The sequence below is a fragment of the Enoplosus armatus genome, chromosome 13 (genome assembly GCF_043641665.1).
Source record: "Enoplosus armatus isolate fEnoArm2 chromosome 13, fEnoArm2.hap1, whole genome shotgun sequence".
In the NCBI taxonomy this organism is placed as follows: domain Eukaryota; kingdom Metazoa; phylum Chordata; class Actinopteri; order Centrarchiformes; family Enoplosidae; genus Enoplosus; species Enoplosus armatus.
Genome location: NC_092192.1, coordinates 9,140,299 through 9,155,129, shown reverse-complemented (window position 1 = coordinate 9,155,129; position 14,831 = coordinate 9,140,299). Strand labels below are relative to the sequence as shown.

The following is a 14,831-nucleotide window of genomic DNA, read 5'->3' as shown; positions in this document are numbered from 1 at the left end:
GTGGATTAGAGTCTTAGTCCTGACCTTGCATGTCAACGCCTCCTCTTCTCTTACATTTCCTGTTTGTCCTGTATCATGGCAGAGATGACTTGCAAGTGATCTAAAGATATTGCAGAGGAAAAAAGCCTTCTCCAAAATTAATACTAATATTACTGCCACGATGTCCGTCCGATGAACATAGTACTGCCTTATAGAGGACTAGTATTATAATGAGCTTGTAAGACAGTCATTCTGCTGCTTTGCTTCATGAACATTTGATATCTTCTCATACAGTTCTTGTCTCAGACAAAGAGTTTGTGCACTAATTGCCTAGACAAAAGATGGGAGGGGCAGGAATACACTTGACAAGCAGAAAGTAATTTGTGTTAAAGGCTTTGCCACCTCCCTCTGCCTCTCTCTGTTTCTGTTTCATTTCCTGTCTGTCAAAAGCTGTCTCTACAGTATGTTACTGTTAATGGATTATTGCATTCATTCAACAACGGACAGGTAATGCCTAGGTATATAAAGCACTCTGTGTTTATTATTAACCCAACACTGGTACTAAATGCACAGAAATGACCCACACTAATCTCTCATGCTCAAGTCCCAGTTAGCAAGACCGGCAGCCTTGTCCTTTTCCTTCTGTCTGCTCCTACGTTCACTATCACTATCTGTCAGTTTCCTCTGTATCTGTAACTAACGTTGCTTGTGAAATAATGCAGTTAGGGACCAAACTTGCTGTATGGGAATCGTTAATCTGAATGTAAGGCGATGCAGCGAACTGTTCATGCAACATGTGCTGGTGGTTGATAATGGAAACTTTGCAGACATTTTTAGTCTCCTGCATACAATCTAACATTTATTTTGAGGATGCTATTCCTTCAGAAAATATGTGTAAAAACAGTAAGACAGATAAAATTAATCAATCTGCCACAGTTGATTTGTTGAGTTGTATGACTGTTGACTGTTACCTAGCTTATCAGCTTTTTATTATGTGGTGCTGGTGTAAATGCCAAGCACTGAAAACTGAAGTGTGAGTTTGATTTTGAAAAGAGCTGCCTACAGTAGTAAGTTATATCTGTTATTTTTTTGTTTTTCTCCCCCCTCTCCATTCTCCGGTCGTTGTCTCTATGGTGAAGGATGGAGAGCACGACAAAACACAGATGGTAAATAAATCCACTTTTAATAATAACAACAATAATTATAATTATGATGATAATGATGATGATGGTAATACTATCACCTCTGATTTGCCCATGTCCCTGTATTCCTCCAGCACTGAAATATGACCAATCTGCCTAGTCACATGCATGGCCTCCTCCTGCCAACTATCTGTTAATGCATGCAAATGCTCTGATTTGGTAATTCAGCGTAAATTGCCTGTGAGTGATTTTGTGCTCTTCAATTTCTGCTGCTTGGAATGCTCCACCTCCTCATCCTCACAGGTGGTAGATCCAATAATTGCAATCACACCCTGTTCACTTATTATGTTCATTCTTTTGCACTTGACCCACATTAATTAGCGGAGATCTGGTGTCAAAAATCACCCCTTGTGCTGTTCATGTGTTTTATTCACTCTGTATGTTTCACATTACTACTGATAACTGTATTTAGGCCATCCTGCCGGACTGATTGCCAACTGACATCAATATATTTTGACTCCAAATGCCAATTGCAGTCTACAGTAACATGAAATCGTTGTCCTGTGAAAACACTGTATCTCCAAAACATCAAATTTTTATGAGCTAAGAACAGAAGCCCTGCTTTCAGCTTTGTGGCTATGCATTATTCAGATAATCCAATCGGTTTTTAAATGGTTTATTTATCTTATAAAGTAGGAGGATTTTATTACTTAATCCTTAACCCTTTCTGAAAAATCACTACATTTTGGTTCAGAAGGTTTTCACTGGACTGCGACAATAAGCAAGTTTATTGTTTACGCAATATGAGAGGCCCACATTATACATTAGGGGGAAAAAACTAAACTCAGAATAAGTTCATGACTTTAGTTGCTGATGAACTTCAGGAAATGGAGTAACTAGAACAAAACAAAAGTAACACAAAAGGATGAGGCGCTATTGATGTGGAATAATTCACTTGTCAGAAATGAGGAATTTCTCATTCATTTGGCACTAAAAGCCTTCAACACATCTTGAATAAATAAGGGAGCACACTGGAGTATAAGACCATCAATATGGTTGGTTGGTTTAGCCAGTAGGTAAATATAATATTGTCAATATAATCACTTCCTCCATCTTTGCACAATTGACGTTTTTTAACTGCACACTAACAGGTAACTTTTACAGGCACTATTTGTTTTGTTTATTTCTAAGGTTTTTTCCAAAGGAACAGTATTTACTTAAATCAGCTGTTAATTTTAATTTGTGGACTAATTAACATATCTGTCCACAGTGTTTTCCATAGCTCACTGTGCCACAATCCTCCCCAAATCTTCATCATCTTCTGCAGTGCAGTGATTTTCCTCCATGTCATCATGTGATCTAACATTATTTTTGGCTTGGGTGTATCAAAGACAGTAGCACGAATTGGTTCCTCTTCTAGACTTTAGTAAGGAGTTGAAACTGTGGTTTTATGGTCGCTTTAGGCCAAAATAAATTTCTAAAATTGCAAAGCAGTTACAGCAGTTATTTCTTGTGATTGCTGAATGGCAGAAAAAAATGTAGATGGGGAAAAGTGCTTTTTTCTTTCATCCTAGAATTATCCAGGAACACATAAACAGACTGGGCAGTGTGAGTTTATGAGTTTATAATCACTTATAAATAAAAAATGTGATTTTCAAGTTATCATTGTAATTTCATTGTTTTGGTTAACTAGTAATCAAAAATAACAATTGCTGGTTATACCGTCACACATACAAGGTGTTGCTGCCTTTTTGATTTGCAGACGGTCGGATTAAGTAATGAGTAATTGTTGCTGAATTGAAAGGAACTGGCCAGGTTCAATCTCTGGAGTTCCTTGCTGTGAGTTGACAGTGCTAACCACTGGCCAACTGAGCGAACACTCATTAGTTGCAGCCCGACATCCTAGTGTTAGCGTCAAACCCAGCCAGAGGCTTCACCAACCACTGCTGACGGGTGCTGCCAGGCCCTTGTTAGCAGATCAGGGCAGGATAAGGGAGAGAGGATATCAGTGGGATTCAGCTGGCACTTTTGACACCACAGATGGCTGTTTACACCATTGTTTGCAATGACTTCCTGTGATATCAGCAATGGCTGCAACTGGCAGCCCCCAGGCTGCTATCTTGTCATCACACCAGCAACGCTGCAGATTCATTTCCAGTCTATGAAGAATGCAATTATTTGTAAGTTTGAATTGGTGATTTTGACAGATATCTAGAGAAACCTCTGCCTCTGCTACTAATATATATTTATATAAACATAAGTATTATACATAGGAATTGGGCATTATGTAACTAACAACACAGCTTTGTTACAGTTACATTAGTCCATACTATGAACTTTAGTCTAACTTACTTTACACTGCTTGATCGCAGAAGTTATTTAGCTTCAGCCACTATTAACGTAGAGCGCTGCTGTTCTGCAACATCATTAAACTCAGCTAATCAGTTTTCAGCAGTATTCACTCGCTTGTGAGCATACAGGAGGTGGGCAAGATAATGTAAAGCACTGCATGATAGAGGAAATTGAAAATGAAGTGACTTAATAATATTGTACAGGTAGTAAATGTGTTACGGTTCCTACAGTCCTTCCTATCAATAGCAGACACGAAAGATTTAGTCAGCTAAAAGTAATGTTACATCCACAGCCCGTGCTAATGTTGTGTTAGCTTCCCTTCTTATAGATCTCTGTGATTTCATTTTCAGTGTCTGTTTGTGGTTTGACCCAGCTGTTGCAGTTTCTTGCTTCATTTTCAGTGGAATTGTAGATGAATGTGTTAGCTGACATTACTGGCATTAACAGCAGGTCAAGCCAGTTCAAGTATGTATCCAGCTTTTTTTTTTGTTGTTTTTTCTTTAACCAGTCAGTATAAGAAAGATGCATTAGACAGTGTTGATATAAACTGTAATACCTTTTGTGTTAGTTTCAGTTTTCAAAGATTGCTTTGAAATGAAGCTCTTGTCTCATTTTCATCATGGAAAAGATGCTGGTCAGCAAATGAACACTAATGTCTGCCAACTGTTAGTAATGGTGGTCAATCTAGACTGCATGACTGGGCAACGTGTGATTTGTTGGTTCGATTATAGCCCAGCTTGGCCATAAAATAGCTGAGGATCACAAGATCCTTTTTTTTTTTTTTTTTGGAACTGGTAGACACATAGCTGAACACAGCGTTCAAAATTGGTTTGACATCATTACAAGGAGGTTTAAGGCTTTTCTGAATACAAAGGCAGTTCTTGTTTTTTTTATTAGGAGTATCATTTTAATATATAGCACAGAATACTTTGTCCATGCATGGAAAACTAATGACACACTGTACAGTATTATTTTGATGTTCTATTATATGCTGCCGGCAGTGTTATTGAATGCCCTTTAGTTCAAAAAGCTGCATCAAACACATGATATTTCAAAGATCAGTAACAATGTTTATGGTCCCAAAGGGCATTTTGTCAAGGCACTGTTGATTTTGAATGAGGTATATCATCCAGTGTGATGATCGCTGCATCCATTTAGAATAAAGTTTCAAGCATATGAACACTGCACATTACAGGGTTTCCATGCAGTTATTTATTGTATCTGCCACTCCTCGCAGTGTAATAGCTGTGCAGATCTGCTCTATAATGAGTAATGCCATTATTACCAGAAGTGACTAATGAACAGGCCTTCCACCTTACCTCTCAAAGTCTACAGTAATTGGTGATGGGGGGGGGGTGTTACCCTTTAATTTAGTCATCCAGTCATCCAGTATGTGCTCTGTAATAAGACGTGCCTTTGAACGCAATATTTGTCAATGGAAGAATGCTATACCGAGGGGAGTGATGCAATCTGGCTGCGTTATTCCATCGCAGAGCTTGAGCTGAAAAAGTTGAAAATAGCATTACATAAACATTTTAGATGTAGCACAGATCATCTATCAATTGGGTAACTAGAGAGTGACTAGAAGTGATGAAAAAGTATTTTCAGCGCATCCTGCGTTTCTCTGTCAGACCAGGATCTAAGCTTTTTAGGAATCCAATAGTTATAAATATTAAGTTAATACAGGCCATGACAAGAATATAAAGCTATCTGTAAGACCTGTGGATGGTTTCACGTAAGAGGCAGCTTTGATTGAGTTTGCTGCCTCCACTGAATGATTTTTTTCCAATCCTGCCGACTTCCTGTTAGCAGTGACCAGTAACTGAAGGATGTGGCAAAACCAACAAGAATCGTTTTCACTGGCAGATAGCGTTCACTGACGAGTCTTTCCAAATCACTGCCTAAGGTCTGTTTTCCACAGTGTTATATGATCTCAGCAGCAGATGTGAAGCACTTTGTTGGGTTAGTGACTCATCTAGCACATCAGAGGGGATTCTAGTTAATCATGACAGTTGGATTTCATAGAAAGACTGTCATAGTGAAGCTTAAAAAGATGACCATGGTATGCTTGACATAGTGTTAAGGAACATCCCCTCATTAATTTTGTCTATTATATTGATTATGTCTCAGCCTGAACTCATGAATGTGTTGATGGTGGAAAGATAGGATTCATGTGACACTCCTCAGGCTCTGCCACACAAGTACAGTATGTGCTAAAAGCAAGACACTGTTGCACTGTGGCCCAGGCTACTTCTATTGAAGTGACATGGAAACGTCACGTAAAACAGATCTTCCAGGCTTGAGATGGAGACAGCACCACAGTTGCCCAGAAATGGCACATTGAACAATACGCAGAATTTATTGCCAGGCTTCTGAAAATGACATTGGTGGCTGGAACGGCCTTGAAGATCATAAAGGAACTACTCATAGTTTTGAACCGTTATCACAGTTGCGCATTAGTCTAGATTACTCATTTTTTTTGTTTACTTTAGCGTTGTTACTCACCAGCACACCAACTACACAACTAAATACACTCTTTACTCCTGTTTGAGTAAAGTTTGCTAAAAACTACAGTGCTTAACTGTTCAAGGAAATTACAGTGCTTTTTTAAAGAATGAAATCACATATTTGTGACCCATTTTTGTACGTGTTCAGTAGGAACCGTAGGAACCGATGCACTTGGTGCTGTGAATCGTAGACACGATGGGGGGGACGTCGGAAAGTATTGAGAGAGCATTGTTGGTTTTGGTCTTTTCATCAGATTTGTTTCCAACAACAGAAATGGAGATTATCGCCAGCTTTATCCTTTAACATCCCAAACTATTAAATGATAGTCTAGTCTGTCATAGTCTGTTTCCCATGAATAGTGTTGTTTGTACATCACTGACAAACATTTCTCCTAAAAGTGTTTGATGGAGCCGACACATAATTTCTTCCCTCTGGTCAAATATCTATTACATCTGGTTTATTTTCCTGCATCCTAATTATGTACGGCATTTGTACTCGGGTAGCAGAAGAGTTATTGTGAGAAAGGGAAAGGTTTCATCGTCTGCAAACAAATGTGGACCAATAGACTCTTGTACAAAGGCCTCTCTATGAATGTGGACCCATGTGGACTGTGTCTAATTGTTGGGCTGAAAAAGCTCCGTATCAATCATGGCCATGTGTTCCAATGGGAGGCTTGAGGAAGTGAAGTTGTCAACACCAGAGGGATGCCATAGGCTTGTCAAGCTTACTGTAGAATCAGCAGGTGGTTAGTGTTGTCATAATACATACTGCTCAGGTTAATCCTTCTCAAACCGTATTAGCTAGCTAATATGTTTCCCTTTTCCCCCTCTTCTTCTTCTTCTTCTTCTTCATCTTCCTCTCCTCTGTACAGGCCAGCACAACTACCTGTGTGCAGGGAGAAATGACTGCATCATCGATAAGATCCGGAGGAAGAACTGCCCAGCCTGCCGCTTCAGGAAATGTCTTCAAGCTGGAATGAACTTGGAAGGTAAACAGTTGCATCTTTAAATCAAACAAGGACTCATTAAAACTGACTTTAAAGTCCCAGTGAAACAGCAGTTTCAGCAGCCAACAGTGGCCTTAGCTTTCGAGATGAGAGGTATATAATATGTGGGCGGGGTACAGTTACGACAGGGATTTGATCAAATCCTGCAGATTTGATTGGATTGCTCCAAAAAAAGCGTGGCTTAGCAAACGCAGAGCAATGTGGAGCTGTAGAGGACTGTTAGCTCCACCCACATCTTCATCACCCATGTTGTTAGATCAGTACGTGGAGGATGAGGGAGGGTTGAAAAATGAGACGAATCAAAGTTATTTAAATTCACACCTCCTACTATGATACTAACCTACAAGCTGCAGCTTTGTATGATTCACTCAAGCCCACAGAAAATAAGCTGGGCTGTGAAGATTTTTATGGACTAGTGGCCGCTCGAGGTATTGCACCTTCCTCATTCATCACATGATGCACACTGGGCCAAAAAAGCATTTTACCCGCTCTCCATTATTGGAAAAGGAGCAGCTGTATAATGTTGAATACATTTTTTTGAGTGTCACAAACCCACCGTAATGATTTTATATTATCAGAATTTAGAGTTGTATGATTAAATTATTCTATCCCATTCATTTGTGGCTGCAGATCACATTTGATTGGATACATTTATGTATACACCCCCAAGTGCAGTCTTCAAAAGCATGTTGACATTTTACAATTTTAGCTTCCTTTTTCGTTGGCATACACCAAGAGAAAATAAAACAATTAACAGGATTAGATCTCTTTTTTTTTTTACTGTGTCTTTAAATAGTGGCTTGTTGAACTTTCCCTGTCATGTGTCATGTCACTGGCGCTGTGACACTGCCACCCACTCTTTCCACTATGACTATTTAAACCACCATCACCCAAGTTCATGGAAAGTGGGCAAGTTAAAATCTCCTGTCACCGCAGCTCTTGCTCAAATGACTGTCTGAGAAAATTCTCATAAGAAATACAATAACTGGGATAATGAAACTCTGCGATGTTTAAAACCATGCTGGTAGCTTATTACTTGTAAAGTGTAGTGAATTATACTTAATTATAAAATGTGTACCAAGTATATTTCCCTAACTACAATGCTGATTACTTTATTTTTATTATTTGTTATTGTAGCTCTCCAACTGTTATGAAACTATCAGTCTATGACGGGGATTAATCAAGGCCATAGCTCTCTTTCAGAAGACACAATAGCACTTGCCAGTATATCATATCATATTTATTTCACTTTCATAATATTCACTTTATCCTCCCTGTCTGTTCCAAGAATTCTTTAGCGCGTTGAGATTTGTTTAATCATAAATCAAATATGCTCTGTGATTTTAATTTCTTTATTTGCTTTTTCGCTGAAAGTTGTTTTTTATTTTTATTTATTCACTATTCCAACAGCAAGATGGAGTAGTAGGTCAGTATGGAAACATGACAAAATGTGTCATCTCAACATGAAATAAATGAACCAGTCGACCAACTGACGAATAGATTTATACATAGAAAGAAAAACAAACTTACATGCAAACATTAAATACAGACTAATTACCATTCCTTTGAACATACAGCCTCAAATTAACATTGATGATTACAGCAGTCCTGTGTGACATATTTTCACACTACGCACATCACTGAAACATACTGCCTCTTATATCTTCCTTTTTTACTTACTGTATTGTCATTTTGTTTTGTCTTATCTAAAACGGTCTCTGCCTTTCGTCTTTTAAGCTTTTAACTTTCTTCTGTTCCTATCTCTTACCTCTCTTGAAAGGATTGTTGTTAGGGTGTTATTACACTGAAATCTATGATTGTCACTTTTGGTTAAAAGACAATGCTTTGTTTTTCAATATAGTGACAGAGGTGAAAACAGATGACCTGCAGACTTTGAAATTCCTTTTTGATCTTGTGGATTTGATGGTTCAGAGGTCTGTCTCTCACCATAAGACCTTACAAGATATTGAAAGTGACCAAATTACCTATAGTCTAGTACAGTGCCAAAACTCAGCAAGGTGCCACAGCTCTGTGGAAAATGTGTCTTCTTGAGGAAAGCCTTGAATGTGAGTACAGATAATCCACAAAGATGCAGCCACGTTTTTGAAATGAGCAATTTCCTTGGGAGGACCTTTTGATATCACTGAAAAGTCTGGGATTTTATGTACAAGTCCTCCTGAACATTTTGTTCCAAACAAGCATTGGAAAGGCTGCAGTTTGGATCGGCTGGTCTTAGTCACTCTTCTGTGAACATGTGCGTGTTTGTGCCATTGTCTATGAATGCGCTGCTCTGTCCACGTGTGCTGCTATGCAGGCCAGGCAGAGTGAGAGGGTGCCCCACCCCCTCACACACATTGATCAATGCATAATCCACTGTCGAGTCCCAAGTCCACAACCTTGGATCACCTGGTGATCTTTCACCTGTGTCTGCTTCAAGGGATACATGTTAAGGACACAGAGCAAGAGTTCGCTGTGTTGAGGTTTAGGAAGATGGACATGGGGAAGCAACAGGTGAAGCACAACAACTGCTAAAGTGCTTCTTTGGGGCATGATAATAGCTGTCAGTGGTTTGTACAAATCAGTGCTGAGTGAGATTACATGTACACTGTCCAGTGTTTGTCAGACAGTGGTGAAAGTAGTTTCAGATAGACAGAAAGACGGAGAGAGGGATTTGATGAACGGCAGCGCATCAGCAAACAGACTCCCACCAGAAAGGCTCTTAGTTGCCATAGAAACGCCAGGAGAGGAAATTAAAAAAGGTAGAGAGTAGGAAAAAACATGTTTTTTCATGGTAACCTCTCAACCCCTGACATGTTTTGCACATTTAGTGGGAGAAAATGTCAAAAATGATGCCCAGATAATCTACATTTTGTGTGAAAAAAACACAGCAATTTGCCATTGCAAATTTAAATGTAACAAACATGTTCCTCTGAAAAACAGGTTTTTGCCTCAGTAAAGTGAAGGTTTATCACTGAGCACAAACCAGCATGTTGCAGTCTCCTGACCTTTCTCTGGTTTATTAGAGCTCAACGGGTTCAAAGTGATTGCACAACACGTAACAGCCAGTTCATTTTATTGTTGTTTTTGACGTCTCTCATCTTGTTTAATTTTAGTTAATTCATTCAACTGTTTATTAATTAACCCAACTGAATCACTGGTTTGCCGCCTCTTCATCCAGGTACAAATGTAAGTTGCAGTAGGGGCTAACAGGGACAGGGCCTTATCCAAGCACTGAGGTGAAGAGACCAGGTGAGGGTAGGCTGAAGTGAGGTGGTCGTGTTGAGATCAGGGAATGTTTCTTCCCCCCTTTAATATTGGGATTTATTTGTGGATGCATCTTAAGATGCCTTTGCTTCTAGAATAGTTTCATTCTGTAAGAAAATATTAAAACCAAGTAACCAAGTTGACTTAAGGTCCCTGTGGTAAATGGAAATGGGCATGAAAATAATATTTGTGGTGCTGTATAGGGGGCCTGAAATCCCAAAGAACCGCAGCACCACTCCTGTTATAATGCAACACATTACAAATACATAAATGTAATTATTAAATGTGATAAAATCCAAAGTTGTTTGCAATGACTAACAGTTGTGGTGAGGTGTAACATGGGGTGGATAGTTCACCACTCGTCATGTCAAAATGAGTCTGCTGACCAAAATGAAAATCAGAAAAGGGAAAATGTGTTAATTGTGTGCACCAGCCTTGGTTGGCACATTGGCTGAGGTTTGCTTATATTTATTTATTTATTTCATGTGGAAGGCTATTGAGCTATTTATTTCTTATTTAGTGATGTTTAGAGCTGAAAGGATTGGTCTATTAATCAATACGTTGATCGACAGAAAATGAATAGCAACTGCAACAATTCTCTGTTTTATAAAACAGAGAATTAAATATCTTTGGGTTTTAGACTGTTGGTCTGACAAAACCGGACATTTGAAGACATCACATTCTGGGGAACTGTGATGGACTTTCTTAAACTACATTTTATAAACCAAAAAAAACAAAGAAAAGACATGTCAGATTAATTAATAATGAAAATAATAATTTGTTGCAGTCCTAGTGATGTTAGTTTTGGTTGGGTCTCACATTCTGGCAGCAAACATGTGACTCCCCATCAAATTCATCAAAGTATCATCTGTTGATCTCCAACAAACAGCTTTGATCTTTAACCTATTCTACTGTCTTGACTCTGTTGTTTCTCAAATCATACATACGAGATGTTGAGAACAGGAACCTCTGCTTAATGCCTAAAAAGTAAAATATCGACTGCTCACTGGTTCCCTGTTTCATTTCTCCTTCCCTCCCTTTCTATTCCACTGCCCCTCCCGTCCCCCAGCGAGGAAAAACAAGAAGCTGATCAAGATGAAAGTGCAGCGGCCCCCCGGATCATCAGAGCCTATCAGCAACATGCCTGTTCCAGTCATCCCCAGGTGCATGCCCCAACTCGTGCCCACCATGCTGTCTGTGCTCAAGGCCATCGAGCCAGAGATCATCTACTCAGGCTATGACAGCACGCTGCCTGACACCTCCTCGCGACTCATGACCACTCTCAACAGGCTTGGGGGACAGCAGGTCATCTCTGCAGTCAAGTGGGCCAAGTCGCTGCCAGGTAACAAAAAGCTTCTTACCATGTGTTGCGTTAGGTTTGGTTTAGATGCGTACCACTGCTCAAGCAAAGTGTGTCACTGGCAGTATTTCCAGCTTGTAATTGAGACTAATGTGTGGTGAAGTGGGCCAAGTCACTGATGGAAAATGAAGTCACTTGTTACTTTTAATACATGGAGCTGGTCAGCTTTTAGATGGAAAATGAAAATGAAGGTTTCCTCGGCTGTGCACCGCAACATTTGTATTTTGACTAGATTTAGTACTCAATGACTAAGCTTTCACTTTTGCCCTCCAGTAAACCGAGCATCTGTTTGTCAGCATTGTCAGCATTCCCCAGTAAAACTAAAGAACAAAAGTAGCCGCCAGTTAACTTGTGAAATAATGCAAAACATGTGAGGTTTCTGTTGAAGAAACAGAACTTACCATAATTCAAAATGTCTCAGTGGATAGAACAGGTGTTGTGACATTACTCTAGTCAGATTAATAACTTTGACAGGGCTCTTCAGATTGGTCGATCAGGTGGAAGCTGGCAGCGTAACAGCAAAGACGAGTGAGGGTCGAGTGAGTGAGAAAGAAGCAGAGGGAACTGTAAACAAAAAGACTTTTTGTTTTGCTTCAGTGAGTTTTTTTTTCTCAAATTCCTATTTTGTTTGGGATTTAAGGATTTTTTTTGATCATATTGAAACAAATCGGATTTAATAGAATCATACAGTGAATCATACAGTCAACGAGAAGCAAAGAAGGAGCCGTTGTGTCGCGGAGGTTCATAATTTAGCTGATTTAATCATGGTTAGGCTGGTAGCCGGTTATTTATCTTAATTGGTGCAGTGGTGGCCGTGGTGGTAGTCTCTGGGTCTCTTATTTAAAACTGTACTATAAGTATGTACTTTTTCCCTCCCAAATGATTCCTCTTGGCAGTGGAGCCAAAGAACAACAGATGTTCAGCAACCATGTAATAAAAAGTGTGACCTCTGTAATGGCTGAACCCGTAATTACAGACAGAAGAGAGTAATGGCGGCTTGTGAAAGAACAATTCTCTTTAGAGACCCAGCCTCTCCAAAGCAGTTTGATTTTGATCAGGTCATGAACAAGGTTAATATCTTTGTGAACTTGCATAAAGTACCACCCTCATTTTCTCTGTAAAGTGGACATTTCCCCTTTTCATCTCAAAGCAATTCAATTGTCAGTGTCATCTTGACTTATTTGAGTGCAGTACCTATATATAGTTTTGCAAAAAAAAGAAAAAATCCTTGTTTCAGTTCCCAGATTATTTCTGATTATGTAACAGTGTGTGTGCATTAAAGATGTGATGTTTTAGGTGAAGGTGTCAAAAGAGGAGAAAGTTGACCTCAGCATAGAGTATAGCTGCAGTTTTAGGCCACTGCTATGGCATGACTCCAAAACAAAATGCTTTGGAATTCAATTCATAAAAGGGATATACTTATATTTTACTGTTGTCCTAAATAACTTGAATTCATGTTATAAACATCAAGAGAAAAGTTAATTGCTGGGTTTGAATGCTGCTCAGTTTCATTTCCACAAAAACAAAAATGGAAACACAAAGAGTTTGGAATTGCTAGTTTCTAATCATGAGAAAGGAGCCACATGACTTGATAATCGCTCCAAGTATTTGCTTGGAGATTTTCTCTCCTCACTCTAATTGTTGCTGTTGGTCCCACCAAAGATTTAAGATCAGATTTCCCAGAGAAAACCTCTCAGCAAAACTGTAACGCAGAAGCTTTTCTTAATATGTGAATTCTGTGTGTGTGACAGTATGATGAAGGACAAATCTGGCTACAATCTTGATGTGTGTGCATTGTCCAGAGCTGGCTGCCTGCCAAGGTGATAGTGAGGAAAAGCTCCTAGGGGTGGGGGACAGGGGGGCTTTTACATAACAAAGCTGTGGTTTTAAACAAATGTAATGTGAAAGGACTTTTCATGTGTCCACTTTTATAGTTTTGACAGCGTGGAAATGACTGAACTGCAATTTGAGTCCAATTTGAACATTGACTTAACTAGACCGTCCTATTTTGCTTTGTGTAAGCTGCCGTTGTAATTGTGTTTTAATTAAAATATTGAGCAATTGGTTTTCATTGTTTCTGTATCTCTTTGATATTAAGATATTATGCTGTGCTTTTTAATAATACAGACAGAACAGTAATATAGTATCACATAGGGAGCAACATACAGCATCACATTAATACAGTAAATCATTATTTTCTAATCTGCAAAAACCATCAATCTTGCACTGTTCTGAAAAATATGCAGACATCATATAATTATTACTACTTTGTTGACCAACAATGTTAAAGAACATTTAAATGCTTAAATGAAATGGTGCCATATCATTCATTTTTGTGTCTGCGTGTGTGTCTTTCTAACTCACTTTATCTGACTTTCCTAGGCTTCCGCAACCTGCACCTGGATGACCAGATGACATTGCTGCAGTGCTCCTGGCTCTTCCTCATGTCCTTCAGTCTTGGTTGGAGGTCTTATGAGCAGTGCAACGGTAGCATGCTCTGCTTCGCTCCTGATCTTGTCATCAACAAGTGCGTACCACAGCCAGCTGTTTAATAATAATGCAGTCCTTTCACCTGCACAACACTTTGTCGGCCAATATTGTTTTTTGCATTTGCTCTTTTTCAGGGTGTCAGTCTCACTTGGCTTACTTATCACTTGGCTTACACACTCACACATCTATCTACAGTTTACTGGAACTGTAGCATTTTTAGCATGTTAAGATGCTAAATCAGGTGAAAAGGAGCAGCCAGTGACACCGCGTTTATCAGAGGAAGCACATGGCTGTCTGCACCCTCCACAATGAAATTTCAGATGTAGCCCCCTTCAAGCTACACACAGAAAATGTATAAGCAGATATTCAATATATTTTAATTAGAATAGAATATAAACAATAGTGATATAGGTGGAGTTGAGGAGTCTCACAGCCTGAGGTAAGAAGCTGCTCTGTAGTCTGGTGGTATGGCAGCAGATACTTCTGTACTGCTTGCCAGACTTTTTTGATATTATCAATTTAACACCCCAACTCTAAAGATAGCAACTATACACAGTCAAGGAATCCCCAACGCTAAGGAAACTGCTGGTTTGTGTTTCAGGAGCAAACTTAAACAACATGTTTTAATAATTATAAGCGTATTAGTAGTGATGTATTGAGATGAATATGTATAGGAAAGAACCCCTCATGCTTTGTAATATGCACAATCAGGAAAGCACATTCCCCCCAC

General features: G+C 39.2%; 1 protein-coding gene across 1 annotated transcript in view; it reads left to right on the top strand.

Annotated features, from left to right (window-relative positions):
* Positions 1 to 14,831, top strand: part of LOC139295286 (glucocorticoid receptor-like) — a 63,910-nt gene that overhangs the window by 39,372 nt on the left and 9,707 nt on the right. Inside the window, exons 4-7 of the mRNA XM_070917451.1 lie at positions 1,119 to 1,145; positions 6,853 to 6,969; positions 11,321 to 11,593; positions 13,994 to 14,138. Of these exons, the coding sequence (XP_070773552.1) occupies positions 1,119 to 1,145; positions 6,853 to 6,969; positions 11,321 to 11,593; positions 13,994 to 14,138 (562 nt within the window). The remainder of the gene's footprint in view (positions 1 to 1,118; positions 1,146 to 6,852; positions 6,970 to 11,320; positions 11,594 to 13,993; positions 14,139 to 14,831) is intronic.